Below are 27,386 nucleotides of genomic sequence, written 5' to 3'. Positions count from 1 at the left end.
CAGCTAAACCCACCAAACACCTTCTCCTATAATAACTCACAACAACCTCAAGCTATGCAGCATAAACTATCTCTGACAATGAGTTCTAGATATGGCCTAGTTTATAAAGGAGATGGGAGTGGCTAACAATGTACAGCTGAGTGCTTTAATGCTTCAGGAGCTCTCAACAGAGCAGATTAACCTCTGCACTGCCAAAAGAAATTTACACTGTTTAATATGAAGGTAAAATGCTTCTAATCAGTGCAGGAGTAGGATAAATCAGATGCTGTGGTCTTCTGGCTCCTCTCTGTCACTGTAAACCTCTGACATTAACTCAATCTTTTTCTTGTGTGTCTGTGTATAACACACTAAGCATGTAGAACAAAAAGAGAAGACACATGTCTGAGTACTTGAGAACCAAAATTGTTTAAAATATCAGCAATCTTAAGGTCACAAGTCCAGCTCCGGAGATCTTGATGTTCCTTTGCCCATGGTGCCACACATTATTAACAAGTTTTCAACCCATTGCACTGTAGTCAATTTCCCTGGATGTGGACAGCAGAGAATAATTTATGAAAGGTTGCAATTGAGGATAGTCCGGGTGGTGGATAATCAACCACAATCAAGTTCGAAAGAAATTCAAGCTGTCCTGCAGGTTCAGGGTACATCAGTGTCTGTGCAGAATATCCATTGACATTTGAATTAAATGAAACGCTATGGCAGGAGACCCAGGAGGACCCCAGTTTACCAAAATGTATGTGAGTATGCCAAAATCCTTTTAGGAGAGCGTCTTGTGGACAGATGAGACCAAAATAGAGCTTTTTGGCAAAGCACATCATTCTACTGTTTCCTGAAAATGGAATGAGGCTTGCAAAGAAAAGAACAGCACCTACAGTCAAATATGGTGAAGGTTCATAGATGTTTTAGCATAGTTTTGCTGCCTCTGGCAGTGGGTGCCTTAACTCTGTGCAATCAAACAAATAAGGCAGCACACTGTAACGCTACAACATGTAAGCATGAAATATGAAAATTAAATTGCATTACTGCACTAGAAATATAAAAATTAGAGAAAGCTTAGCACATAAACTGGCCAATTCATGTGTACCTGGCAGCCACGGTAAGCCGTTTCTCTTTGCCAGGACCTAATCCCAATCCTCTCTTAGACAGTCTGCATCTCTCTGGGAACCTAATGTGAATCCTCTTCAGACTGTCTAAGAGAGGTTTGGCATTAGGTCCTGGCAACGAGAAACGCGTTACCTTTTTTTTGTAAATCGACCATACAGTTTCAGACATATGAGCCATTTTATTCAGTACTAAATTTTATGTTCTTTTCCAAGGTGGCAATGCTCACAGGGTAATAATAGAGATCAGCCTAAATAAACAGACCAAAGAGAATCCTGTTAGTCACGCTCCCATGGCAAATACCATAAAGATTATCTCTACATAAAGAGACCCAAATCTCTGAAACTAAAGGTACCGTCACACTCAGTGACGCTGCAGCGATATAGACAACGAGCTGATCACTGCAGCGTCGCTGTTTAGGTCGCTGTAGAGATGTCAAACACAGCAGCTCCAGAACGATGCAGGAGCGATCCTGTGATGTAGCGGTGACGCACTTATCGTTCTCACAGGTCGTTAGCTCCATGTTTAACATTGCTGATATCGTTGCTTTTGCTGTCAAACACGACGATACACGCCGATCTGACAACCAAATAAAGTTTTGGACTTCTAGCTCCGACCAGTGATATCACAGCAGGATCCAGATCGCTGCTGTGTGTCAAACACAACGAGATCGCTATCCAGGATGCTGCAATGTCACGGATCGTTGTCGTTCTCGTTGTAAAGTTGCTGAGTGTGAAGGTACCTTAACCCCTTCGCGACATGCGCCGTACTAGTACTGCGCTGCCGGCACTGCATTAGTGACAGCAGCAGTACTAGTACGGCGCCCCGATCACCGCGGTCTCACGCTGAGCGCCGCGGTGATCGGGTGCGGGTGTCAGCTGTATATGACAGCTGACACCCCGCAGCAATGCCCACGATCGGCGCTGTCGCCGATCGCGGGCATTTAACCCCTCTGATGCCGCTGTCAATAGTGACAGCGGCATAGAGGGGGATCGCGCAGGGACGGGGGCTCCCTGCGCTCTCCCACCGGAGCAGCGCGATGAGATCGCGCTGCTCCGGTGACCTGGAAGGAGTCCCCGGATCCAAGATGGCCGCAGGACTCCTTCCGGGTCATAAGATGACCCTGCTTGCCGGCGTCTGCTGAGAATCCTCATAGCAGGCGCCGGCAAGCCTGTGGAACGTGCCTGTCACATCGGTGATCAGACCGAGTGCTATGCACACGGTCTGATCACCGATCTGTGATGTCCCCTCCTGGGACAAAGTAAAAAAGTAAAAAAAAATTTTTTACACATGTGTAAAAAAAAAAAAAAAAAAAAAAAAATTCCTAAATAAAGAAAAAAAAAAAAATATATATTCCCATAAATACATTTCTTTATCTAAATAAAAAAAAAACACAGAATAAAAGTACACATATTTAGTATCGCCGCGTCCGTAACAACCCCACCTATAAAACTATATCACTAGTTAACCCCTTCAGTGAACACCGTAAAAAAAAAAAAAAAAAAAAAACGAGGCAAAAAACAACGCTTTATTCTCATACCGCCAAACAAAAAGTGGAATAACACGCGATCAAAAAGACGGATATAAATAACCATGGTACCGCTGAAAACGTCATCTTGTCCCGCAAAAAAAAAGCCGCCATACAGCATCATCAGCAGAAAAATAAAAAAGTTATAGCTCTCAGAATAAAGCGATGCAAAAACAATTATTTTTTATATAAAATAGTTTTTATTGTGTAAAAGCGCCAAAACATAAAAAAATTATATAAATGAGTTATCGCTGTAATCGTACTGACCCGAAGAATAAAACTGCTTTATCCTTTTTACCAAACGCGGAACGGTATAAACGCACCCCCTAAAAGAATTTCAGGAATTGCTGGTTTTTGTTCATTCCGCCTCCCAAAAATCGGAATAAAAAGCGATCAAAAAATGTCATGTACCCGAAAATGGTACCAGCAAAAACGTCAACTCGTCCCGCAAAAAACAAGATCTCACATGACTCTGTGGACCAAAATATGGAAAAATTATAGCTCTCAAAATGTGGTGATGCAAAAACTATTGTTTGCAATAAAAAGCGTCTTTTAGTGTGTGACGGCTGCCAACCATAAAAATCCGCCCAAAAAACGCTATATAAGTAAATCAAATCCCCCTTCATCACCCCCTTAGTTAGGAAAAATAATAAAATTTTAAAAAATATATTTATTTCCATTTTCCCGTTAGGCTACTTTCACACTAGCGTCGGTACGGGGCCGTCGCGCTGCGTCGGCCCGACATACCGACGCATACTGTGCAAGCGCCGCACAACGGGGGCAGCGGATGCTGTTTTTCCACGCATCCACTGCCCCATTGTGAGGTGCGGGGAGGTGGGGGCAGAGTTCCAGCCGCGCATGCGCGGTCGGAAATGGTGGACCGTCAGCACAAAAAAAGTTACATGTAACGTTTTTTGCTGCCGGCGGTCCGCCACAACACGACGCAACCGTCGCACGACGCTTGCGACGTGTGTCAATACGTCTCTAATGTTAGTCTATGGGGAAAAAACGCATCCTGCAGATGACTTTGCAGGATGCGTTTTTTTCGCCAAAACGACGCATTGCGACGTATGCAAAAAAACGCTAGTGTGAAAGTAGCGCTAGGGTTAGGACTAGGGTTAGGGTTGGGGTTAGGGTTTCAGTTAGAATTGGGGAGTTTTCACTGTTTAGGCACATCAGGGGCTCTCCAAACGCGACATGGCGTCCGATCTCAACGCGTTTGTTTGCGTTAAAAACGCATGCGTTTTTATAGAAAAAAAACAGAACACACACTGAAAAGTCACCCACCACCATCAAGGTGATAAAGGGATCCAAACCCTAACCCTAACCCTACCCCTAAACTCATCCCTAACCGTTTAATGAACATTTTCTGACAGTCATAGTGCCACGTATTTCAGTGCCACGTATTTCAGTGCCACGTATTTCAGTGCCACATATTTCAGTGCCACGTATTTCAGTGCCACGATATTTCAGTGCCACGTATTTAAGTGCCACGGTATTTCAGTATTTCAGCACCTTGTTCCTGCGTGAGCAGTCATGTGATACCGCTCATTAAGGTCATGAATATGCGCATATTCATGACCTTAATGAGCGGTACCACGTGACCGCTCATTCAGGACGAGCTGCAGACGCTGAGACCAGGCATCGCTGGAGCAGGGTGACTATCGTCTTCAAGGAGGTTGGGTGGGAGGCAGGCGGGCACGGGGGGCGGATGGGCGGTCGGTCGGGAGGTGACCCAGGACTTAAAAAAAAAAAACCTTGCTCAGGTGCCGCCCCCAGAATCGTCCCACCCTAGGCAAGTGCCCTCTTGTGCCTAGTGGCCAATACGGCCCTGATGGGCCCCCTTACCACTTGTGCCCTGGTGTGACTGCACAGGTTGCACCAATGATATGTCCGCCCTTTCAGCAAGCAGTTGGCAGCTCCCTCTTAATTTGTTAATGACCGCCAACACACCTTTTAACCGTTAAGGGGCCTTATTCCTTAGCGCCACTGTGTAGGGGCTCTGCACTGTACAGGGTACAATGTATGGGCTCTAAACTCGCAGATTTGCAATTCTACAGAAAAAAAAGCTTGGCGTGGATGTTGCAAAATAGTCTCTGCAGCCATAGATGAATTCATTGAGAGGTTCACTTTCAACAGTGGGGTCACTTTGGGGGGTTTTCTGCTGTTCTGGCACCTTAGGGGATCCTAACTATTGGAAACTATTCTAATAAAATCTGTTCTCTAAAAGCCAAATCGCTCTACTTCCTTCTCAGCCCTGACGTGCGGCCTAAGTGCAGAATTGGTGCGTTTTTGCCATGCAGATTTGCTAGCAAAACCTAAAGCAATCCGGATGCCAGCGAAGTGAATGACTATGTATAACTCATACATATTCTTCTGTCCTGGTTCAGAAACTGGCAAATCCCTGCAGTGCCCAATGCGTACTCTGGGGGGATTTGTAAGTCGGCAGTCACACAGCGTGACTGCAGCCTTATCAATTTGGACCTAACAACCCCTTTAAGGTGCATCCCCACAAGGGGGATTGCTGTGGATTTTATCTACAGAATTTCACAGCAGCTGCAGAATACAGTACCAGACAAGTGGATACAATTTTACAGATCTCATCCATATGCTGCCGAGTTTTCTAGCAAGGAATTTGACATTTGCCATATTTTTTTAGATCTGCAACATGTCAACTTCTGTTGTGTATTCTCACCATGGATTTTTCCTCTTTCAATCTAGCAGAAGGGACTCACTGTGTCTACGGAGCAAAATCTTTATGTAACATAGGACACTTAATCTGACAAAGACTTTACAGGCAATGCTACATTATGGACTTGAACAAGCCCATAGGCTTCCCGCCCAATATACGCCCATTGTATGTTTTGGCCCAATGTATGCCAAAAGCATAGGGCGATGAAAGGGCACCCTGCACAAATATACTATATATTTATAAGTCTGGAGTATGTACTTTATTTTTGTCTCTCAGGGTGTCTGGGATGCAGTTAATGACAGCTCGGGCGTCCAATCTGGTACAGGGGTGTGCTGAAGCTATAAGTACTTTGATTGACAGCAAGACCATCCAGTGTGGTTCAGGGGTGTGCTGAGCTGTCAGTGTGTTTATTGACAGCTCGACTATCCAATCTGTGACTGGGAGGCATCGGCAGTCTCCAGATGTTCACTATCCCAGGTAATTGTCATACCTACTTAACTGAGCAGCTTGTGAGGTTTGTGCTTTGTGCTCTCCTGTCTGTTGCCTGACCTTGGACTTTGTTCTGACCATCCGCCTGTTTAACCTCTTCAGCTCTGACCTGTTATCCTCCCGGTACTCTGACTTGGAAAGTTAGCTGACTCAGCTTTTGTCTCTTCCTTCTGGCTTCTGACCTTGGAACATTACCTGACTGCTCTTTTGTCTCTTCCTTCCGTTTATGACGTACCCTCCTGGCTTCTGACCTTGGACTCCCTGACCACTCTGACTCATGGCTTGGCCGTGAGAAGTGACTAGCGTCACAATTTTATTACCGGAGTAATTGGGTGAAGTATGCAAATGTATAGCAAATAGCATACATGAGGGTTAGACATTCAATGCACATGTCAGAAGCATTAATTTTTAAAGGAGCAGTCCAGTTATTTTTTATCATGCACTGCTCAAAAAAATAAAGGGAACACTTAAACAACACAATGTAACTCAAAGTCAATCATACTTCTGTGAAATCAACCTGTCCAGTTATGAAGCAACCCTAATTGTGAATAAATTTGTCCTCCTTTGTGCAAATGGAACAGACAACAGGTAGGAATTATAGAAAATTAGCAAGACAACCCCTATAAACGAGTGGTTCTGCTTGGGGTGACCACAGACCATGTCTCTGTTCTCATACTTTTTGGCTGTTGTTTTGATCACTTTTGCATTTTGTCATTTCTTTCACCCCTTGAGGTACAGGAGTAACCCACAGCAGTTGCTCAGGCATTGCAGGTCATCCAGGATGGCACATCAATGAGAGCTATGAGAAGAAGGTTTGCTGTGTCTGTCAGCACAGTCTCCAGAGCATGGAACAGGTACCAGGAGAGAGGCCAGTACACCAGGAAACATGGAGGAGGCTGTAGGAGGGCAACGACCTAGCAGCAGGACCGCTACCTCCTCCTTTTTGCAAAGAGCAACATGTGAAGCAGTGCCAGAGCACTGCAAAATGACCTCCAGCAGGCCACTAACATCCATGTGTCTGGCCAAACTGTCAGAAACAGACTCCATGAGGATGGTATGAGGCATACATGAGGCTTACAGCCCAACACCGTGCAGGGTGATTGTCAATTGCTGGAGAACACCAAAATTGGCAGATTTGACATTGGCAAGTTCACACTGAGTACATGTGACAGACATGAGAGGGGCTGGAGACACCATAGAGAACGTCCTGCTGCTGACAACATCCTCCAGCATGACCGGTTCGGCAGTGGGTCAGTAATGAGGTGGGGGGCATTTCTTTGGAGGGCCACGCAACCTTCCATGTGCTAGACAGTGGTACCTTGACTGCCATTAGCTACCGGAATGAGATCCTCAGACCCATTGTGAGACCATATGCAGGTGCACTCGGCCCTGGATTGCTTCTGATGCATGACAATTCTAGGCCTCATGTGGCTGAAGTGTGTCTGCAGTTCCTGCATGATGAAAGCATTGATACTATTGACTGGCCTGCCAATTCCCCAGACCTGCAACAAATCAAGCTCATATGAGATATGATGTTTCATTCCATCAATCAACGCCACGTTGCACCACAGACTGTCCAGTAGTTGACTTAATCTTTAATCCAGGTCTGGGATGAGATCCCTCAGGAAAACATCCGCCACCTCATCAGGACCAGGCACAGGCATCGTAGGGAGATCATATAGGCACGTGGAGGTCACACACACTATTGAGCATCATTTCCTTGTCTTGAGGCATTTCCACTGAAGTTGGATCAGCTTCTAATTTGATTTTCCACTTTGATTTTGAGTATCATTCCAAATCCAGACTTCCATGGGTTATTAATTTTGATTTACATTAATTATTTTTATGTTTTATTATTCGCAACACATTCCACTATGTAATTAATAAATATTTTCTTATTTAATTTAGTGATATCTAACATGTGGTATTTTAGTGATCCCTTTATTTTGTTGAGCAATGTACATTTTATCCACTAATTTCTCAATATAAAAGTCAGCTAGGATTATCTTACTCACTTGTTCTTGACTATCTGAAAATTCATGGTACACATCTTTCCATTTAGGTCATGTGATCTAATGGTGACCCCTAATGGATTGCATGTCTCAGTCACCAGAACAGTATCTCAGTCATTAGCACTTCCTGCATAATTAAATTGCACTGAAGTGCTCCACAGGGGGGCAGTGGGCTGCAGCTCTTATCACAAATAATGATTATGACTCCACAGCTCCTTTCAGACAATTATAACTCCTGACTGTATGCTTTATACAGCTAGGGGATCCAGGATTGCAGTTTTACTGCACAGTTTCTCTAATGTATATATGTTGAATGCAAACAAAATACCTAAGTTTCTGTTCCTTTCTGAACAGAATCTTACTTACATTACGTGGTATATGGGATTCACAGGTTTATAGTTTATTTTATCTTGCACATGTTCCCCTTGCATTATCAGACAGAAACAACACGGGGAACATAATCAATAATCTTGAGGCCAAGTGGGATTCAGTTACAATTGTTTATTACATTTAATATCTTCTGATCTCAAATTTGCTTTACAGCTATTACATTCAGGACCTAAGACTCTCAATATTTTAGCACATTTGATGTTTTTATCTTTAGGATTGCATGTTAGTAATAACTGCATGATATCTAATGGTATGTATTCAGCAGCCAGAAGTGATACATAGGCTAAACATCCACAAGATGAAATCCACTGTGATCTGTCATTCTGTTGGCTGTAATGTAAAAATACGCAATAGAAAGCAAAAACCTGTCAAAAAAGATGTTCGTATGCTAGGCAGTGAAGCTGTTTCTGTCATATACACTGCCTGTATGCCCTGATTCCTCTGCACTGCCTGCTTCTGCCAGACTTCTTCTACTAAATAAAATTTTACATATTTCTGCTAAACATTTTTTTAAGATAAATAGCATGAATATTAAACTTGTGTAGTACCATTTCATAATGATAATGTCTTATTCTTACCTTTTATGCTTTCTTACCATAAAGGGTTTTTTTCCAGAGACACTACCATTTTTGTCTCTGGGCTGTGTCTGGTATTGCAGGAAATATGCAGTATGGGCAATGAACAAATGAGCTGCAGTACCAGGCACAGCCCATGACTACAAGTGGTGCTGTTACTTGGAAATGTGTGCAAAACTTATACATATGTACCGTATGCCATGTGACTGTTGAAATATATTAGGATTAATTTCCTTCAAATTGGTTTCAATACATGGCTATTTTATGCTAAACTTCTATGTAATATGTGTAATGTATTGGGACTGTTGCTGAGTTAATCTCATTGAACTTTTCTCTAGGATTTGATGTGCTTGCAGTTGGCGGGTCATTATGCTGCTGCACCTGTGTAGTGTTAAGGTCAGTGTGTTTTTCTGATTATAAATCCCATCCATGCCATTCCATTATAAATCCACTAATCATTCATAATGGAATGCATCATAGCCCACAATCGGCCTTATGTACTGATCAAAGCAGAGATGCCATCCCATTCTAAACTAAGCATCCATTTTTGATTGCATGAACCTGCAAGAATAATAATTGTAACCTAAATTTGGCTAGATAGTAAAAGTGAGCCTGTACAACCTATTAACATGGCATAGCACTAATACATTTATCCCCAAAAATATTCCCAATATCCTTAAATATAACTTAAAGAGGTATTCCTATCTCTAACATACTACCCCAATATGTAGTAGGTGTAATAATAATAATATTAGCAAATACTTCCAATTAGAAATATAGTATAGTTCTTCTGATTAGCTATGTTTCTTTCCCCATGTGCAGGGCGTTGCAGCAGCTTAGGTTTCCATGGTTGCGACCACTCATATACAGTAGTGTCAGTTAGCTGTTAGTGGTCGTAATCATGGATATCTAAGCTACTGCCATACCCTGCACATGGAGTATGCACTATAGGTTACACTGCGCAAAAAATTTCAGGGAAGTTCTTGTCTTCTGAGATAATTTCATTGTATCTTATAGATTTTGATATGCTGAACACGAGTATGTGCTCCATAAGTTTGTATCACGTAAGGTTTTTAACATCTTTCTGACCTCGGACGGGATAGTACGTCCGAGGTCAGATACCGCGCTTTGATGCGGGCTCCGGCGGTGAGCCCGCATCAAAGCCGGGACATGTCAGCTGTTTTGAACAGCTGACATGTGCCTGCAATAGCGGCGGGTGAAATCGCGATTCACCCGCCGCTATTAACTAGTTAAATGCCGCTGTCAAATACTGACAGCAGCATTTAACTGGCGCTTCCGGCCGGGCGGCCGGAAATGAGCGCATCACCGACCCCCGTCACATGATCGGGGGTCAGCGATGCGTCATACTGGTAACCATAGAGGTCATTGAGACCTCTATGGTTACTGATGCCGGCCTGCTGTGAGCGCCCCCCTGTGGTCGGCGCTCATAGCACACCTGTATTTTTGCTGCTTAGCAGCAATCTGATGATCGTAGCTATGTAGCAGAGCCGATCGAGTTGTGCCAGCTTCTAGCCTCCCATGGAGGCTATTGAAGCATGGCAAAAGTTAAAAAAAAAAGTAAAAAAAATGTGAAAAAAATAAAAAAAATATAAAAGTTTAAATCACCCCCCTTTCACCCCATTCAAAATAAATCAATTAAAAAAATCAAACCTACACATATTTGGTATTGCCGAGTTCAAAATTGCCCGATCTATCAATTAAAAAAAAGGATTGACCTGATCGCTAAACGGCGTAGCGAGAAAAAAATTTGAAAGCCAGAATTACTTTTTTTGGTCACCGCGACATTGCATTAAAATACAATAATGGGCGAACAAAAGAATGTATCTGCACCAAAATGGTATCATTAAAACCGCCAGCTCAGCACGCAAAAAATAAGCCCTCAACCGTCCCCAGATCATGAAAAATGGAGACGCTACGGGTATCGGAATATGGCGCAATTTTATTTTTTTTCTAGCAAAGTTTGGAATTTTTTTTCACCACTTAGATAAAAGAAAACCTAGTCATGTTAGATGTCTATGAACTTGTAATGACCTGGAGAATCATAATGACAGGTCAGTTGTAGCATTTAGTGAACCTAGTAAAAAAGCCAATCAAAAAACAAGAGTGGGATTGCACTTTTTTGCAATTTCACCGCACTTGGAATTTTTTTCCCATTTTCTAGTACACGACATGCTAAAACCAATGATGTCGTTCAAAAGTACAACTTGTCCCACAAAAAAACAAGCCCTGACATGGCCATATTGATGGAAAAATAAAAAAGTTATGGCTCTGGGAAGAAGGGGAGCAAAAAACGAACACGGAAAAATGGAAAATCCCAAGGTGATGAAGGGGTTAAGAAACAGTTTATAGTCTACATTATGACGTCCGAGACATGACATACTGTACATGTACATCGATGTCAGTAGCAAAAGCAATTGTTCAAAAGTGTTTTGCAGACGACTTTAGTTTATAATCCGTGTCAGATGCTTCTCGAATAAGATTCCAGCAATAGTCAGCCAGCATTGATGTACTCCACTTTCCCTGGTACCTTTTCTCCATCAGCGCAATGTCTTGGTGAAATCTTTCACCGTGTTCATCGCTAACGGCTAGTGTTGAGCATTCCGATACTGCAAGTATCGGGTATCGGCCGATACTTGCGGGTATCGGAATTCCGATACCGAGATCCGATACTTTTGTGGTATCGGGTATCGGTATCGAAACAACATTAATGTAAAAATGTGTAAAAGAAAGAATTAAAATAAAAAATATTGCTATACTCACCTCTCCGACGCAGCCTGCACCTTACCGAGGGAAGCGGCAGCGTTCTTTGTTTAAAATTCGCGCTTTTCTTTCCTTTACTGAAGTCCCGGCTTGTGATTGGTCGCGTGCCGACCATGTGGTCGGGACGCAACCAATCACAGCAAGCCGTGACGTAATTTCAGGTCCTTCAGGATTTTAAAATTACGTTCCGGCGTTGTGATTGGTTGCGTCGCAGTCACATGGGCAACGCAACCAATCACAGCAAGCCGTGACGTAATTTCAGGTCCTTAAGGATTTTAAAATTACGTCCCGGCTTTGTGATTGGTTGCGTCGCAGTCACATGGGAGACGCAACCAATCACAAGCCGTGACGTCACGGGAGGCTGGACACGCGCGCATTTTAAAATGGGCGCGTGTCCAGCCTCCCGTGACGTCCCGGCTTGTGATTGGTTGCGTCGCGGTCAACCAATCACAAGCCGGGAGGCTGGACACGCGCGCATTTTAAAATTTTAAAATGCGCGCGTGTCCAGCCTCCCGGCTTGTGATTGGTTGATCGCGACGCAACCAATCACAAGCCGGGACGTCACGGGAGGCTGGACACGCGCCCATTTTAAAATGCGCGCGTGTCCAGCCTCCCGTGACGTCACGGCTTGTGATTGGTTGCGTCTCCCATGTGACTGCGACGCAACCAATCACAAAGCCGGGACGTAATTTTAAAATCCTTAAGGACCTGAAATTACGTCACGGCTTGTTGTGATTGGTTGCGTCCCGGCCACATGGTCGGCACGCGACCAATCACAAGCCGGGACTTCAGTAAAGGAAAGAAAAGCGCGAATTTTAAACAAAGAACGCTGCCGCTTCCCTCGGTAAGGTGCAGGCTGCGTCGGAGAGGTGAGTATAGCAATATTTTTTATTTTAATTCTTTCTTTTACACATTAATATGGTTCCCAGGGCCTGAAGGAGAGTTTCCTCTCCTTCAGACCCTGGGAACCATCAGGAATACCGTCCGATACATGAGTCCCATTGACTTGTATTGGTATCGGGTATCGGTATCGGATTGGATCCGATACTTTGCCGGTATCGGCCGATACTTTCCGATACCGATACTTTCAAGTATCGGACGGTATCGCTCAACACTACTAACGGCACCAAGATTGGCTGGAAAAAAGTCCAAGTGAGAATGTAGAAAATGCATTTTTAGTGACATATTGCATCTCATCAAATGATATGCTGTGAGCATGTTGTCCACAAGTTGTTCAAGGTTTGGTGCCCTGCTCTTGCCAAAGAAGTTGAAGGTCACATCTTTAAAGGCTCCATGCCACTTGTTCAGCACCTTGCAAAAGACCATCAAACCTACAGTCATTCATTATATCTCTGATCTGTGGGCCAATAAAAATACCTTCTTTAATCTTTGCATCACTTATTCTTGGAAATTTCTGTCACAAGTAAGAAAAGGCTTCCGATTCTTTGTTCATTGCTTTGATAAAATTCTTCATAAGCCCAAGTTTAATATGCAAAGGAGGGAGAAATAACTTTGCTGGATCAACAAGAGGATTATGTTTAACATTCTTCTGTCCAGCAACCAAGTTTTCGTGGAGTGGTCAGTCCTTTCTGAAATAGTGCATTTCTCGTGCACGACCGTCCCACTCACAAATAAAACAACAATACTTGGTATATAGAAGCTGCAGTCCAAGAAGAAGTGCAACAACTTTTAGATCACCACATATGTTCCAGTTATAATTTCTATAATTAATGTGGGTCAACAGAATATCAACAATAAAATCCAGAAAATCACATTGTATAAATTATATAAATTTATTAGCATTTTGCAGTGAGAAATAAATATTTGATCCCCTACCAGAGCACCATCCCCATTGTCAAGCATGGAGGTGGAAACATTATGTTTAAGGGGGCTTTTCTCTGCTAAGGGCACAAAACTACTTCACTGTATCAATGGGAGAATGGAAGGAGCCATGTAGCGTAAAATCCTGAGTGACAACCTCCTTGCCTCCACCAGGACATTAAAAATGGGTCGTGGCTGGGTCTTCCAGCAAGACAATGACCCAAAACATACAGCCAAAGCAACAAAGGAGTGGCCCAAAAAGAACCACATTAAGGTCATGGAGTGGCCTAGCCAGTCTCCAGACCTTAATCCATAGAAAACTTATGGAGGGAGTTGAAGCTCCGAGTTGCCAAGTGACAGCGTCAAAATCTTAATGATTTAGAGATGATCCGCAAAGAGGAGTGGACTAAAATTCCTCCTGACATGTGCGCAAACCTCACCATCAGCTACAAAAAACGTCTGACTGCTGTGCTTGCCAACAAGGTTTTTGTCACCAAGTATTAAATCTTGTTTGCCAGAGGGATCAAATACTTATTTCTCACTGCAAAATGCAAATAAATTTACACTACCGTTCAAAGGTTTAGGGTCACTTAGAAATGTCCTTATTTTTGAAAGAAAAGCACAGTTTTTTCCACTGAAGCTAACATTAACTGATTCAGAAATACAATCTATACATTGTTAATGTGGTAAATGACTATTCTAGCTGCAAAGTCTTGGTTTGTAATGCAATATCTTCATAGGTGTTTAGAGGCCCATTTCCAACAACCATCCAACAAGTTATTATGGTACTTTGTGTTTGTTAACTGTGTAAGAAGGCTAATGGATGGTTAGAATACCCTTATGCAAGTATGATAGCACAGCTGAAAACAGTTTGGGTGATTAGAGAACTTAGGGTATGTGCACACGTTGCGGATTTGCTGCGGATCCGCAGCGTTTTTTGAGGTGCAGAAATGCTGCAGATCCGCAATTGATTTACAGTACAATGTAAATCAATGAGGAAAAAAAATGTTGTGCACACTTTGTGGAAAATCAGCTGCGGAAACGCTGCGGTTTAAAAGAAGTAGCATGTCACTTCTTTTTTGTGAATCTGCAGCGTTTTTGTACCCACTCCATTATAGAAAACCGCAGGGGTAAAAACGCAGCAAATCCGCAAGAAAACTGCAGCAAAAACGCACAAAAAAACGTTGCGGAACCGCACAAAAAAACGCAGGTGCGTTTTCTGCCAGGAGAGGCAGAATCCGCTCCAGAAATTCCTAAGCCTAATCCGCAACGTGTGCACATAGCCTTATAAACTGGACCTTCCTTTGAGCTAGTTGAGAATCTGGAGCATTACATTTGTTGGTTCCATTAAACTCTCAAAATGGCCAGAAAAAAAGAACTTTCATGTGAAACTCGACAGTTTATTCTTGTTCTTAGAAATGAGTTCTATTCCATGCGAGAAATTGCTAAGAACCTGAAGATTTCCTACAATGGTGGCTAAGAAAAATCCATATCTGAAACTGGCTAATAAAAGGAAAATATTAATATGAGCAAAAGAACACAGACATTGGACAGAGGAAGTTTGGAATAAAGTGTTATGGACAGACGAATCCAAGTTTGAGGTGTTTGGATCACACAGAAGAACATTTGTGAGACGCAGAACAACTGAAAGATGCTGGAAGAGTGCCTGACGCCATCTGTCAAGCATGGTGGAGGTAATGTGATAGTCTGGGGTTGCTTTGGTGCTGGTAAAGTGGGAGATTTGTACAAGGTAAAAGGGATATTGAATAAGGAAGGTTATCACTCCATTTTGCAACGCCATGCCATACCCTGTGGACAGCGCTTGATTGGAACCAATTTCAACCTACAACAGGACAATGACCCAAAGCACACCTCCAAATTATGCAAGAACTATTTAGGGAAGAAGCAGGCAGCTGGTATTCTATCTGTAATGGATTGGCCAGCGCAGTCACCAGATCTCAACCCCATTGAGCTGTTGTGGGAGCAGCTTGACCGTATGGTACGCAAAAAGTGCCCATCAAGCCAAACCAACTTGTGGGAGGGGCATCTGGAAGCATGGGGTGAAATTTCTCCAGATTACCTCAGCAATTTAACTGCTAGAATGCCAAAGGTCTGCAATGCTGTAATTGCTGCAAAGGGAGCATTCTTTGACGAAAGCAAAGTTTGAAGGAGAAAATTATTATTTCAAATAAAAATCTTTTTTTCAAACCTTGTCAATGTCTGGACTAGATTTTCAATTCATTTGGCAACTCATTTGATTAATAAAAGTATGAGTTTTCATGGAAAACACAAAATTGTCTGGGTGACCTTAAACTTTTGAAAGGTAGTGTAGATAATTTATACAATGTGATTTTCTGGATTTTATTTTTGATATTCTGTCTCTCAATGTTAAAATTAACCTACCCTTAAATTCATAGACTGATCATGTCTTTGTCAGTGGGCAAACTTAAAACATATATAAAGAAGGTGCTTAGAACACAAAGTTGCTGATTCACGTGTGCCCACCTCATGTATGTCCACCAGCCACAACAAGGTGACCTTTCTCTGATGGACCTTAGCCATTTATATCAGATTGGCCTCTACCGTGCCAAAAAAACAAAAGCCTAACAGAGTATTTCATAAATCTTAGTGAAATATTCACTCTTAATGAGGTAATAGTATCATTCTATGCATCATATGATCCGCTAACAATATAGTAAGAACAGGAAATCCTATTTTAATTTTTGGAGGCTGATAAAATTTTTACTCAGCTTTCCATCCATCCAGTATAGATCTACAGTATCTCAAGGCTCAGACTGGCCGACATGGGACAGGGGAATCCTCCGGTAGGCCCCTGTGCAGGAGTGGGTCCCCAGCCTCCCTATGTGAGCAGCAGCTGGCACAATTCACTTGATTTGCTATGTAAAGATAAGGGCAGAATTTCATCATTCATTTAACAAGTTATTCAGTTTAATATTATATAGAAGCATAGGTACAGTGGCATGTAAAAGTTTGGGTACCACTGGTCAAAATTAATGTTATTGTGAACAGTTTTGCAAGTTGAAGATGAAATGATCTCTAAAAGGCTTAAAATTAAAGATGACACATTTCCTTTATATTTTAGGCAAAAAATTTATATATTGTCATTTTTTACATTTTAAAAAATATGGGCGTATGCAAAAGACAGCAGCCATGGGTTCTTCAAAGCAGCTGCCTAGCATTCTGAAAATGAAAATGATGGAGGCCCACAAAGCAGGAGAAGGCCATAAGACGATAGCAAAGCGTTTTCAACTTGCCCTTTCCTCAGTTTGAAATATAATTAAGAAATGGCAGTTAACAGGAACAGTAGAGGTCAAGATAAAGTCTCGAAGACCAAGGAAAAATGTTAGTGAAACTGCTCGTCGGATTGCTAGAGACACAAATTAGAACCCCCACTTGACTGCAAAAGACCTTCAGAAAGATTTAGCAGACTCTGGAGTTGTGGTACATTGTTCTACTGCTCAGAGACACCTGTTCAAATATGGCCTTCATGGAAGAGTCATCAGAAGAAAACCTCTCCTGCGTCCTCACCATAAATCTCAGCATCAGAAGTATGCAAAAGAACCTCTAAACAAACCTGATGAATTTTGGAAACAATTCCTGTTAACTGATGATGTAAAAATAGAACTCTGGCCACAATGATCAAAGGTATGTGTGGAGAAAAAAAGGCACAGAATTTCAGAAAAAGAACATCTCACCAACCATTAAGTATGGAGGTGCATCAATCATGCTTGTGTTGAAGCCAATGGTCAGGCTAACATTTCACGTGTAAAGGGAAAAATGGATTCAGTGAAATTTCAACAAATTATTGATGCAAACATAACATCGTCTCTAAAAAGCTGAAGTTGAAAAGAGAATGCCTTCTGCAAATGGATAAAGATCCTAAACAAATGTCAAAATCCACAATAAACTTCCTCAAAAGGTACAAGCTGAAGGTTTTAGCAATGCATACAAGAAGACCCAGGAATCTCAGAGAACTGTAAGAATTTTCCAAAGAAGAATGTCAAACAAGAATTGAAAGACTCTTGGCTGGCTAACCATGCAGGGTGCCCAAACTTTTGCATTTTCATTTTTGTAATTTTTAAAATGCTAAAGATGAATATACAGTATACAGCTCTGGCAAAATTAAGAGACCATTGCAAAATATTTAATTTGTCTGATTTTTTTCTTTATAGGAATATTTTTGAGTAAAATGTAAATTGTTCTTTTATTCTATAAACTTCTGACAACATGTCTCTGAATTTCCAAGCAATATTTTTTGTATTTTTTCTGACAAAGAAAAATGGTCAAAATGTAAAAAAAAACCCAGGGCTTACAGACCTCAAATAATGCAAAGAAAACATGTACATAATCATTTAGAAACAACAATACTAATGTTATAACTCAGGAGTTATAACTCAGTAATATTTTGTGGAATAACCATGATTTTAACTCACAGCTTTCATGCGTCTTGGCATGCTTTCCACCAGTCTTTCACACTGCTTCTGGCGCAAAAATGTAAGCAGTTCTTCTTTGTTTGCTGGCTTGTCTATCCATCATCCTCTTGATTACATTCCAGAGGTTTTCGATGGGGTTCAGGTCTGGAGATTGGGCTTCTCATTACAGGATTTTGATGTGGCGGTCTCTTAATTTTTGCCAGAGCTGTATATATACTATATACAAAGGAAATGTGTCATCTTTAACTTGAGGCCTTTTAGACATCATTTCATCTTCAACTTGCTTAACTGTTCACAATAACAGTAATTTGACCAGGGGTGCCCAAACGTTTACACGCCACTGTACATTTATGAATGAGGGTAATGTACTAGTTGTATGTATCTGAATAGTGGGATCCAAGAGTCAAAGTTAATAGTGGGCTTTTGGCATCCCAGTCTGACCATGTTTCCATTCTCTCAACGTTGGGGCTCATGTAGATGTCCGTGGTTCTTGATTTGATTTTGGTTCACAGTACAAAAACTATCCACTGTTCTCCCCACCCAAGCATGACAGCTTGATATATTTCTATGAGGTAATTATTCTCTGATTGGGAGAGCCGCAGCCAGTTCATGCATTAGCAGTCTGTGCTCCGACCGATTTTCTTGCATGATCCTTTACACAAATTTTCCACTCAGATTGCAGATTAAGCATAAAACAGACCATAGTCCTCACAACCCAGATGCAAAATTTGCTGTTACAACATATAGAATTCTTGTCTGATAGCTAACCAACATAGACAAACTGCTTGCCAGCAGTCAATGAGTTAACATACTAAGAAAAGCTATGAATTCTTTAGAGCATACAAAGACAAAACTTAATAGTTTTAGGCTTTAATATGAAAAGTATACAATAAAAATAATTACCGTATTTTTTAGACTGTAAGACGCACCTAGGTTTTAGAGGAGGAAATTAGAAAGAAATTGAAGCAACACATGTGCTCAATTCTGAACTTAATATCTCCTATCCTGGTATATATTGTCCCCTCATGCCCATCCTGGCATGCATTGCCACCTCATTCCTATGCTGGTGTGCATAGCCAGCTTAACTCTTTCCTGGTATGCATGCCTCCTTATCCCTATCCTGGTATGCTAGGCCTCCTTATTCCTATCCTGGTATGCATAGCCCTCTCATCCTTATCTTGGAATGCTTGGCCCCCTCATTTCTATCCTGGTACGCATGGCCCCCACACCCCTTTACTGGTATTCATGGCCCTCTCATCCCTATGCTGGTATTCATGGCCCTTTCGTTCCCATACTGGTATGCACGGCCCCCTCATTTCCATGCTAGTATGCATGGCTCCCTCATCCCTATGCTGATATGCATGGCTCCCTCATCCACATCATGGTATGCACACCCCCCTCATCCCCATCCTGGTATGCATGCCCCCTCATCCCTATCCTGGAGTTCATGGCTTCCTCATCCCTAGCCTGGTAGGCATGTACCCCTTATCCTGGTATGCAGGGTCCCCCTCATCCCTATCTTGGTATGCAGCGCCCAATCTCTGACCTGGTATTCATGGCCCCATCCTTATCCTGATATGATTGGCCCTCATCCCTATCCTGGTATGCAGGGACCCCATCTCCACCCTGGTATGCATGAAACCATCCTTATCCTGGTATGATTGGCCCTCATTCCCATCTACGTATGCATGGCCCTCATTGGAAAAACATAAAAAAATAACATAAACCATTATACTTACCTTCCCTGCGCTCCCTTGCAAAGTCTTATTCCAATTCTAGCAGCTGATTTATGCTAGTAAGCAGAGCATGGCAGTGACGTCATTCGCTGCTTACAAGCAGAGGACAGCTGCCAGAATACTCACTGCTCTCCACCCCAGGACTTTGTGCATGGAGAGCAGTGTATTTTCATTGCTCTTTAATAGGAAGCACAGTGTTAGCCACAGACGCCGGTTTCCTGCAGCTGCTTGGCGTTCACATGTGCACGCAACTGAATTGAATGAATATTCACTGCATTCCATGCCTATGGGAGTGGACAGCAGTGATATATTCATTGCCTTAAGAAGCAGACACACGCGAACGCCCGGCAGCTGCAGGAAGACGGCTGCTAAAGCTAACAGCATGTCCGCTATTAAAGAGAAATTCATATTCACTGCCCTCTGCCCATGGGCTTGGAAAGCAGTGAATATTCATTTCTATTTAGCAGCAGGCACAGGAGTTAGCTGCAACCTCCAGCTCCTGCCTACTGTGACCCGCTGCTCCACAACTGCTGATCCCCCACCTCCCCACCACAGCCAGAGCAGATACATCCGGACTACAAGATGCACCTCCCATTTTCCTCCACATTTTTGGAGGAAAAAAGTGCATCTTATAGTCCGAAAAATACGGTAGATGTCATAAAACAAGAAAAATAGTTAAATACAAAAAGGTGAAATAGCAGAATGATGGAACTTTTTCTATTCCAAATCTCTTCTATTCCTTTGTGGTAGAAAGGAACAAGATCCGGCTTCGCTAAATTTACACGAGTGTATAAAAAAATTGTTCAATTTTAATTGAGAAAAAAACGGATGATTTTTCTTCTGTATTGTCATCCATATTCCATGCGTATGCAATATATATGGCATTAATGTTTATACATCAGCAAGTAAAAAAATTTTCAAGACCAAAAACAGTTTACACTGTGTTCAAAATTATTATGCAAATTGGATTTAAGTGTCATAAAGATTTAATCGTTTTGTTTTTCAAATAAACTCATGGATGGTATTGTGTCTCAGGGCTCAATGGATCACTGAAATCAATCTTAAATACATGTGATAATTTGTTTTCCTAGTGATTCTAATTAAAGGAAAACTACTTAAAAATGATGTTCCACATTATTAAGCAGGCCACAGGTTTCAAGCAATAGGGGAAATAAAAAGGATCTCTCTGCTGCTGAAAAGTGTTAAATAGTGCAATGCCTTGGACAAGGTTTGAAAACATTAGATATTTCACGAAAACTTAGGAGTGATCATCATACTATGAAGAGATTTATGACTGAAACAGAGTTCATGCAGATAAAGGCATATTGAGGAAGGTTTCTGCCAGACAAATTCATTGAATTAAGAGAGCAGCTGCCAAAATACCATTACAAAGCAGCAAAAACTTATTTGAAGTTGCTGGTCCCTCTGGAGTCCCTCAAACCTCAAGGTGTAGGATCCTTCAAAGGCTTGCTTTGGTGCATAAACCTACTATTCAGCCACCCCTAAACAGTGATCACAAGCAAAAATGGTTGCAGTGGGCCCAGACATACATGAAGACTATTTTTCAAGCAGTCTTGTTTACTGATGAGTGTCGAGCAACCCTGGATGGTCCAGATGGATGGAGTAGTGGATGGTTGGTGGATGGCCACCATGTCCCAACAAGGCTGCGACGTCAGCAAGGAGGTTGAGGAGTCATGTTTTGGTCCAGAACAGCTGGTAGGGCCCTTTAAGGTTCCTGAAGGTGTGAAAATGACCTCTGCAAAGTGTATAGAGTTTCTGACTGACAACTTTCTTCCATGGTATAAAAAGCAGAAATGTGCCTTCAGGAGCAGAAGCATCTTCATGCTGACAATGCCCCATCTCATGCTGCAAAGAAAACCTCTGAGTCATTGGGTGCTATGGGCATAAAAGGAGATAAACTCATGGTGTGGCCACCATCTTCCCCCTATAGAGAACCTTTGGATTATCATCAAGCAAAAGATCTATCTATAAGGGTGGGAGGCAGTTCACATCAAAACAGCAGCTCTGGGAGGCTATTCTGACATCATGCAAAGAAATACAAGCAGAAACTCTCCAAAATCTCACAAGTTCAATGGATGCAAGAATTGTGAGGGTGATATCAAAGACGGGTTCCTATGTTAACATGTAACTTGGCCTGTTAGGATGTTTTGGAGTTAAATAGCTTTTTTGTTCTGTGAATGTGACCTCCTAATGCTGCAAATTCTTCAAATGAGCATTTTCGGTTCTTTAAAACAGATCAAATGTTTAGAAATTCTACTGTGCCCAATAATTTGGAACAGTGCATTTTGAGTTTTTATTCATTTTAGAGATTATACTGTTATCATTGGGAGGTTTCTTCAATAAAATTCAATGTATACTCTAACGGGTGATGACTTTTATTAGACTGACTGTCATTTGCACCGACCATTTAGGACAATCAGAGAAAAATGTCATTTGCATAATAATTTGGAACATAGTGTATTATTTGATTAACTGCAATGTGTCTGTAAAAAACAGATTTTAGAATGGTAGACAGTTGATCTTTGTGGGCTATGATTTTTTTGTCCACCTTTATACTTGAATAGATGATTCTCATTCGAAATAGGGAAGAGAATAGTACATACTGCAATTTTTTTCTAGTGGATCCTCGAAGAGTTTAAGATAAAAACGGTTATCTTATCAGCCCAATTGAGTCTGTTATCAGTTTTTTCTACGGATAGCAATTGGGCTGAAACTACGGTTGTGTGAACGTAGCCTAAGGCTGTGTGCATACGTTGCAGATTTTTTGCGTTTTTTTCACGTTTTTTCGCTATAAAAATGCGAAAAAAAACGCATACATTATGCATCCCATCATTTAGAATGCATTCCGCAATTTTTGTGCACATGATGCGTTTTTTTCCACAAAAAAAACGCATCGCGGTAAAAAACGCAGCATGTTCATTAATTTTGCAGATGTTTTTGTGGATTTCCCACTAAATTATTGCATTGGGAACCTCCGGAGAAATCCGCAAAAATAACGCAACAAAAACACGGTAAGGGTATGTTTCCACGTTCAGGAAACGCTGCGTGTTTGACGCTGCATCATACACGCAGCGTCCAGATTTTACAGCATAGTGGAGGGGATTTTATCAAATCCCATCTCCACTATGCGTGGTAACACGCACCCGGCGGCCCTGCGATTCCGGACATGCTGCGCGTCTTTTAAGATCGCAGCATGTCCGTTTACCTTGCGGCGACGCTGCGCTGCCGCAAGGTAAAACACAGGGCGCTATGTGTGGGGTGCGATGATGCCGGATGTGTGCAATGAACACATCCGGCATCATCGCGTCACAGAAGGGGGCGGGGCTTAGGGCGGAGCGGGTTTGTCGCTCCGTTCAAACCGCCGGCCATCCTGAAGGTGGACACATACCCTTAAACGCGGTAAAAACCGTTTCTGCAGATACGATTTCTTGCAGAAAATGTCCTGTTTTGCTCAGGAAATTTCTGCAAGAAATCCTGAACATGTGCACATAGCTTTAGCCTGCCTCAAAACATTTATGTGAGTGTTAGGGTATGTTTCCACATTCAGGAAACGCTGCGTTGAGCTGCAGTGTCAAACACGCAGTGTCCAGATGTTAAAGCATAGTTGGGGGGATTTCATGAAATCCCGTCTCCACTATGCATTAAAAGACGCATGCGGCACACCCGCGAAAACGGACATGCGGCGCGTCTTTTAAGAACGCAGCATGTCTTTACAATGAGCAAAACACGCAAGAACACCGCAGGTGACCTGCCAGTGACCTCAGGTGCAGATTTGGTCAGGATTTTACCTGCATAAAATCCTGACCAAATCCTGATGCAATCCTGAACGTGGAAACATACCCTTCCATCCAAAAGAAACTGTTTTTTTTCTCAGGTGTCATTTTAGTTGCATCCATTTTGTTTTGCATCTTCTTTTTCTACTAAATCAGGTAGACTGTCTGAACTTTTTTCATACATTAATTCTTAGCAATTAATCTGTTGAAAAGAGATAAAGCACTGATAGAACACTGAAGTACAAAGTATATCTTATGTGTCTTAACAGATTCCCGTAGACTTAACTTAGCGATCAAAATTGCACTGTGTGACGGTACCCTAAGGCCAGTCTCACACGTCCAGATAATTCCAGTACCAGAGAAAACGGTACCGGAGTTATCTGTGTCCGTGTGCTCACGTGGCACATCAGTGTGGCACACGTGCGGCAGCCGTGTGCCGCCCGTGTGCCACCTGAGGACCACACGGACCGTGCAGGAGAGACAGCGCTACAGTAAGCGCTGTCCCCAGCGTGTGGTGCTGAAGGCAGGTGTACACGAAGGTGCAAGGAGCAAACAGGACGACGGCCGTTTTGCGCAGACTGAGCTTCAACGGGTCTAGGTGTCCAGCAGTCTGCGCAAAACGGCCATCGTCCTGTTTGCTCCTTGCACCTTCGTGCACACCCGCCGCCCTAGAGGTATGTCCTCACCTCACTAAGTGGGAGAATAAAAGGACTTTTAAACGTACCGCTTGGTGAGTGCCACTATTTATTTTTCTTCATATTTCTCTTAACAAATTTTATTGTCCAATTCATGTTTTGGGGTTTATACTCTCACGCCTTGACTCAGTTTTTTAGAGCTGCCCATCAGTTTATTAGGCAAATGTGCTTTTGGACAGTGAGGTAATTATGGGGCCAGGAGCAAGAAAACAAAATAGTTAATTGTCCTATAGTTATCCTCTGAATGATTCCTTAGCCTGGCATGGGGTATGTCCATCTTCCCTGTCTTTAAATTTTGTACACACAAGGACAAAATGGTAACATCTAGGCTTTTGTCCCCTCCATAAACCATGAAAGAAAAAAATCTGGCCACTCAGGCTTGTTCAAAAGCAGACGAGTAGCACGACTTATTGTTCTCCAAAATTTTCACATGAAATAACTTAGAAATATTTACTAAAACAGACAAGAGGATAATCCACAAGTCATCTAATGATTTATTATTTTATTCAAATCAATTTACATATTCTTAAAACTTGAGTTGGAACTTTTGTTTTGTTAAAATATTCACAATTCTGAATTGTGTAATGTTTTCTTTACTAATTATATACCTATTATATCAGCCCCCTCTGGACCACTACATGCTGGACTACTAAGATTTATCTGTTTTTGGATCCTATATAATGACTAATCAGTAGGAAGTACAATGTGAAAAAGAGTCAAAAAGTTCTCAAAAGATCCATACAGGTCTTCTGCAACTCATCAGGAATTTTCATTTACATTAAAATATGAATTCATGCTTTAAGTTCTCTATTTGGATCCCCACAATTCTGGGCATTTGGCTTTTTTAGTTTACAACAAAGATTTCAGAGCATGTTGGACCAGTACAACATGTAAATTATTCTTGTCTTTAAAGGCATTGCACACTTTAAGTGCTAAGTTAAGCAACTTTCAAAATAAATCTCATAATAAAATCGAACGTTTTGCTGCAGCATAGTGTCTTTAAGTCCTTTATCTAGTTAAGTGATCTGCAAATTTATCAGGCTCTCTTTGCCAACCTCCTTTCTCACAGTGTACGCTTCTGTGTACACCTACCGACCAGTGTTACTAAATGATCGCCAGTTAGTTACTTGTCTAATGATCGGCAGTTGTTTACAAGGCAATTTAAACAGGCAGACCACTCTTCAGATGTGTAGGGAATCTTCTATAATAGATCATTCAGTGTGCATAAGCTTCCCCTTTTCTCGATAGCACATGCCCTGGTTACACAGAGTGATGTACTGCAGAGAAACATGATCTTTTGTTTAAACAAAAAAATTATTTCACCCAACAAACTATTATTTATCAGGTAATTGGCAGCCTGTTTAGAATACATTATTGTGGTGAATATTCCTAAAATGTCATGATATTTTGTCTCGATAATTCCCCAGTGTAAATGGACCTTCAGCTCGGCTTCATACATCCTTGTTTCTCTCTCTCAAGTATCGGCTATTCAAACTGGCGCTGGTACTCCTAAAGTGACTTCCACAGACTCATTGATGGCTATGCTGTATTCAGACCATGAAACAGTGTTGTGTGAAGCCATCCTTACAGATAGGAGAGAGGGGTAGTGGGATAGAGATCAGATGATAAAGCCCTAAGACATTTGACAAATACTTCAAACACCAATGTGTTGTATAAGTGCAGCAGTGAAGAAGATGAATGTAATACAGATATTACATTAATAGGGAAAGAGAGAAATAGGAGATGTTTCAGTAACTGTGCCAGATCAGTGGTGGATCAATTATATGATGTAGCTGTCTTCCTCCATTTGAGTTACAATTACACATTTTATTCTTCATTATAAGTGCACTAGAAAGCAGAAGCAAGACAGAGCAATATTTTTTACATAAATAAAAATCTGAAATCAGTGTCAATCACAGGCAATGTTCTTATTGATACAAGCAACTGCATTGAGATTTTGCATTTCTTGTGCAATCCTTTTTGAGAAAGAGGGATAACTGTTGTTTTTTTAATTAAAAAAATCCACAAATTCCAAACATTTGAAGGATTTGTGTAAAACAAAAATACCTAGTAAGCTTACTAGTAGGAAGGGCATTATGGAATATATGGCACATCAATTGTTCCAATTGAAATCAGATGACAATCAGTGTTTTGCACAGAACAGTCTGCCAGATCACAAAGGATAATTTTTCATACTTTTTTAATTAGAAAAAAAATGAAAGGATAGGGTATTAATAAATGAACTGCTGGTAACTACCTGGTTACCATCTGTTTCTATGATGAGGTCCCTTGGACATTACTATGCTATATTTGTGTTAAAGAGCAGATGAAAGAGGTTGGATGAAGTCCTATGAGACCTCAGAAAGCTGCACAAGTCTTTTCAGGCAATTGGAGGCTTAGTAGTATTGTGATTCGTCATTAATCAATTTACTTTACATCTAAATTACTGATTTACTTCTCTTAGATTTTATTTGTGCAACACATCCGTTCAAGTCACAGGACTGCAAAAACTTGGCTGCTTTCTTCCACAAATAGTGCCACACTTGTTAACAGGTTGTGTGTGGTATTGCAGCTCATCAAACAACACATCTTGCATCGCAGACAGGTATAATTCTGTTTCTGGAAAAAAACAGGCACATTTTTCTGATCCTTTGTAACCTTGTTAAGGCAATACATTTCTTTCTTTCTATAGTCTTGTAACATCATTTCTAGACAAACATTAAACCAACATTTTGGCACATTTATGGTAGAAGGTATCTGAAGAAGGTGAATTTAAACTGGATCTGTTAGCTCGCCTGTTATTTCTGTTTAAGCAAACACCGGTATTGCTCATAAATACAGTTTGTGAGGACACTCCCTATTGACAGGAGGAATAGTGACACCCAGTTGTTAACTCATTCAAAATTTTTTGGGACAATAAGATACAACAGAATTGTTATTTCATGGGCAATGTAAGTATTTTAACATTTAGCCGGGCTAGCTACAATTCAATCCGAGCTCTTTACTGGACTCTTTGTACAGGTAGAAGAATACCGATGGGAATGGAATGATCGTTAATGTGATCTTCTGTCTCCATGCCGCATCCTATTATTGCCAGGGGAAATTGTTTACAATTGGCAATGTGTTGCCAATAACAGAGATTTTTATGATGGCATAAATTATAATCTCCACACAAACGAATGTGTTCACCAATTGTTTACTTGTCTAAATACACCTTTAGGCCAGTTTCATAAGTCCTGGTACTGGAAGGTACCGGTAATGCCAGTGTCCTTGTGTCTGTGTGTGTTATACATGAGGCCCACAGGCTGCACATGGTTG

The 27,386-nt window shown here is 41.6% G+C and overlaps 1 protein-coding gene across 3 annotated transcripts in view; it reads left to right on the top strand.

Moving 5' to 3' along the window:
• Nucleotides 1-27,386, top strand: part of HECW1 (HECT, C2 and WW domain containing E3 ubiquitin protein ligase 1) — a 414,968-nt gene that overhangs the window by 108,297 nt on the left and 279,285 nt on the right. Inside the window, exon 2 of one of the 3 annotated variants that reach the window (XM_077269168.1) lies at nt 9,126-9,183. The exons of the other annotated variants lie outside the window; for them this stretch is intronic. Within the exon in view, the coding sequence (XP_077125283.1) occupies nt 9,157-9,183 (27 nt within the window). The 5' untranslated portion in view covers nt 9,126-9,156. The remainder of the gene's footprint in view (nt 1-9,125; nt 9,184-27,386) is intronic. 3 annotated transcript variants of the gene reach the window in all.

This window comes from Ranitomeya variabilis, chromosome 6 (genome assembly GCF_051348905.1).
Source record: "Ranitomeya variabilis isolate aRanVar5 chromosome 6, aRanVar5.hap1, whole genome shotgun sequence".
Lineage (NCBI taxonomy): Eukaryota > Metazoa > Chordata > Amphibia > Anura > Dendrobatidae > Ranitomeya > Ranitomeya variabilis.
The sequence above is the reverse complement of the archived record's forward strand: the minus strand, read 5'-3'. Positions and strand labels throughout refer to the sequence as shown.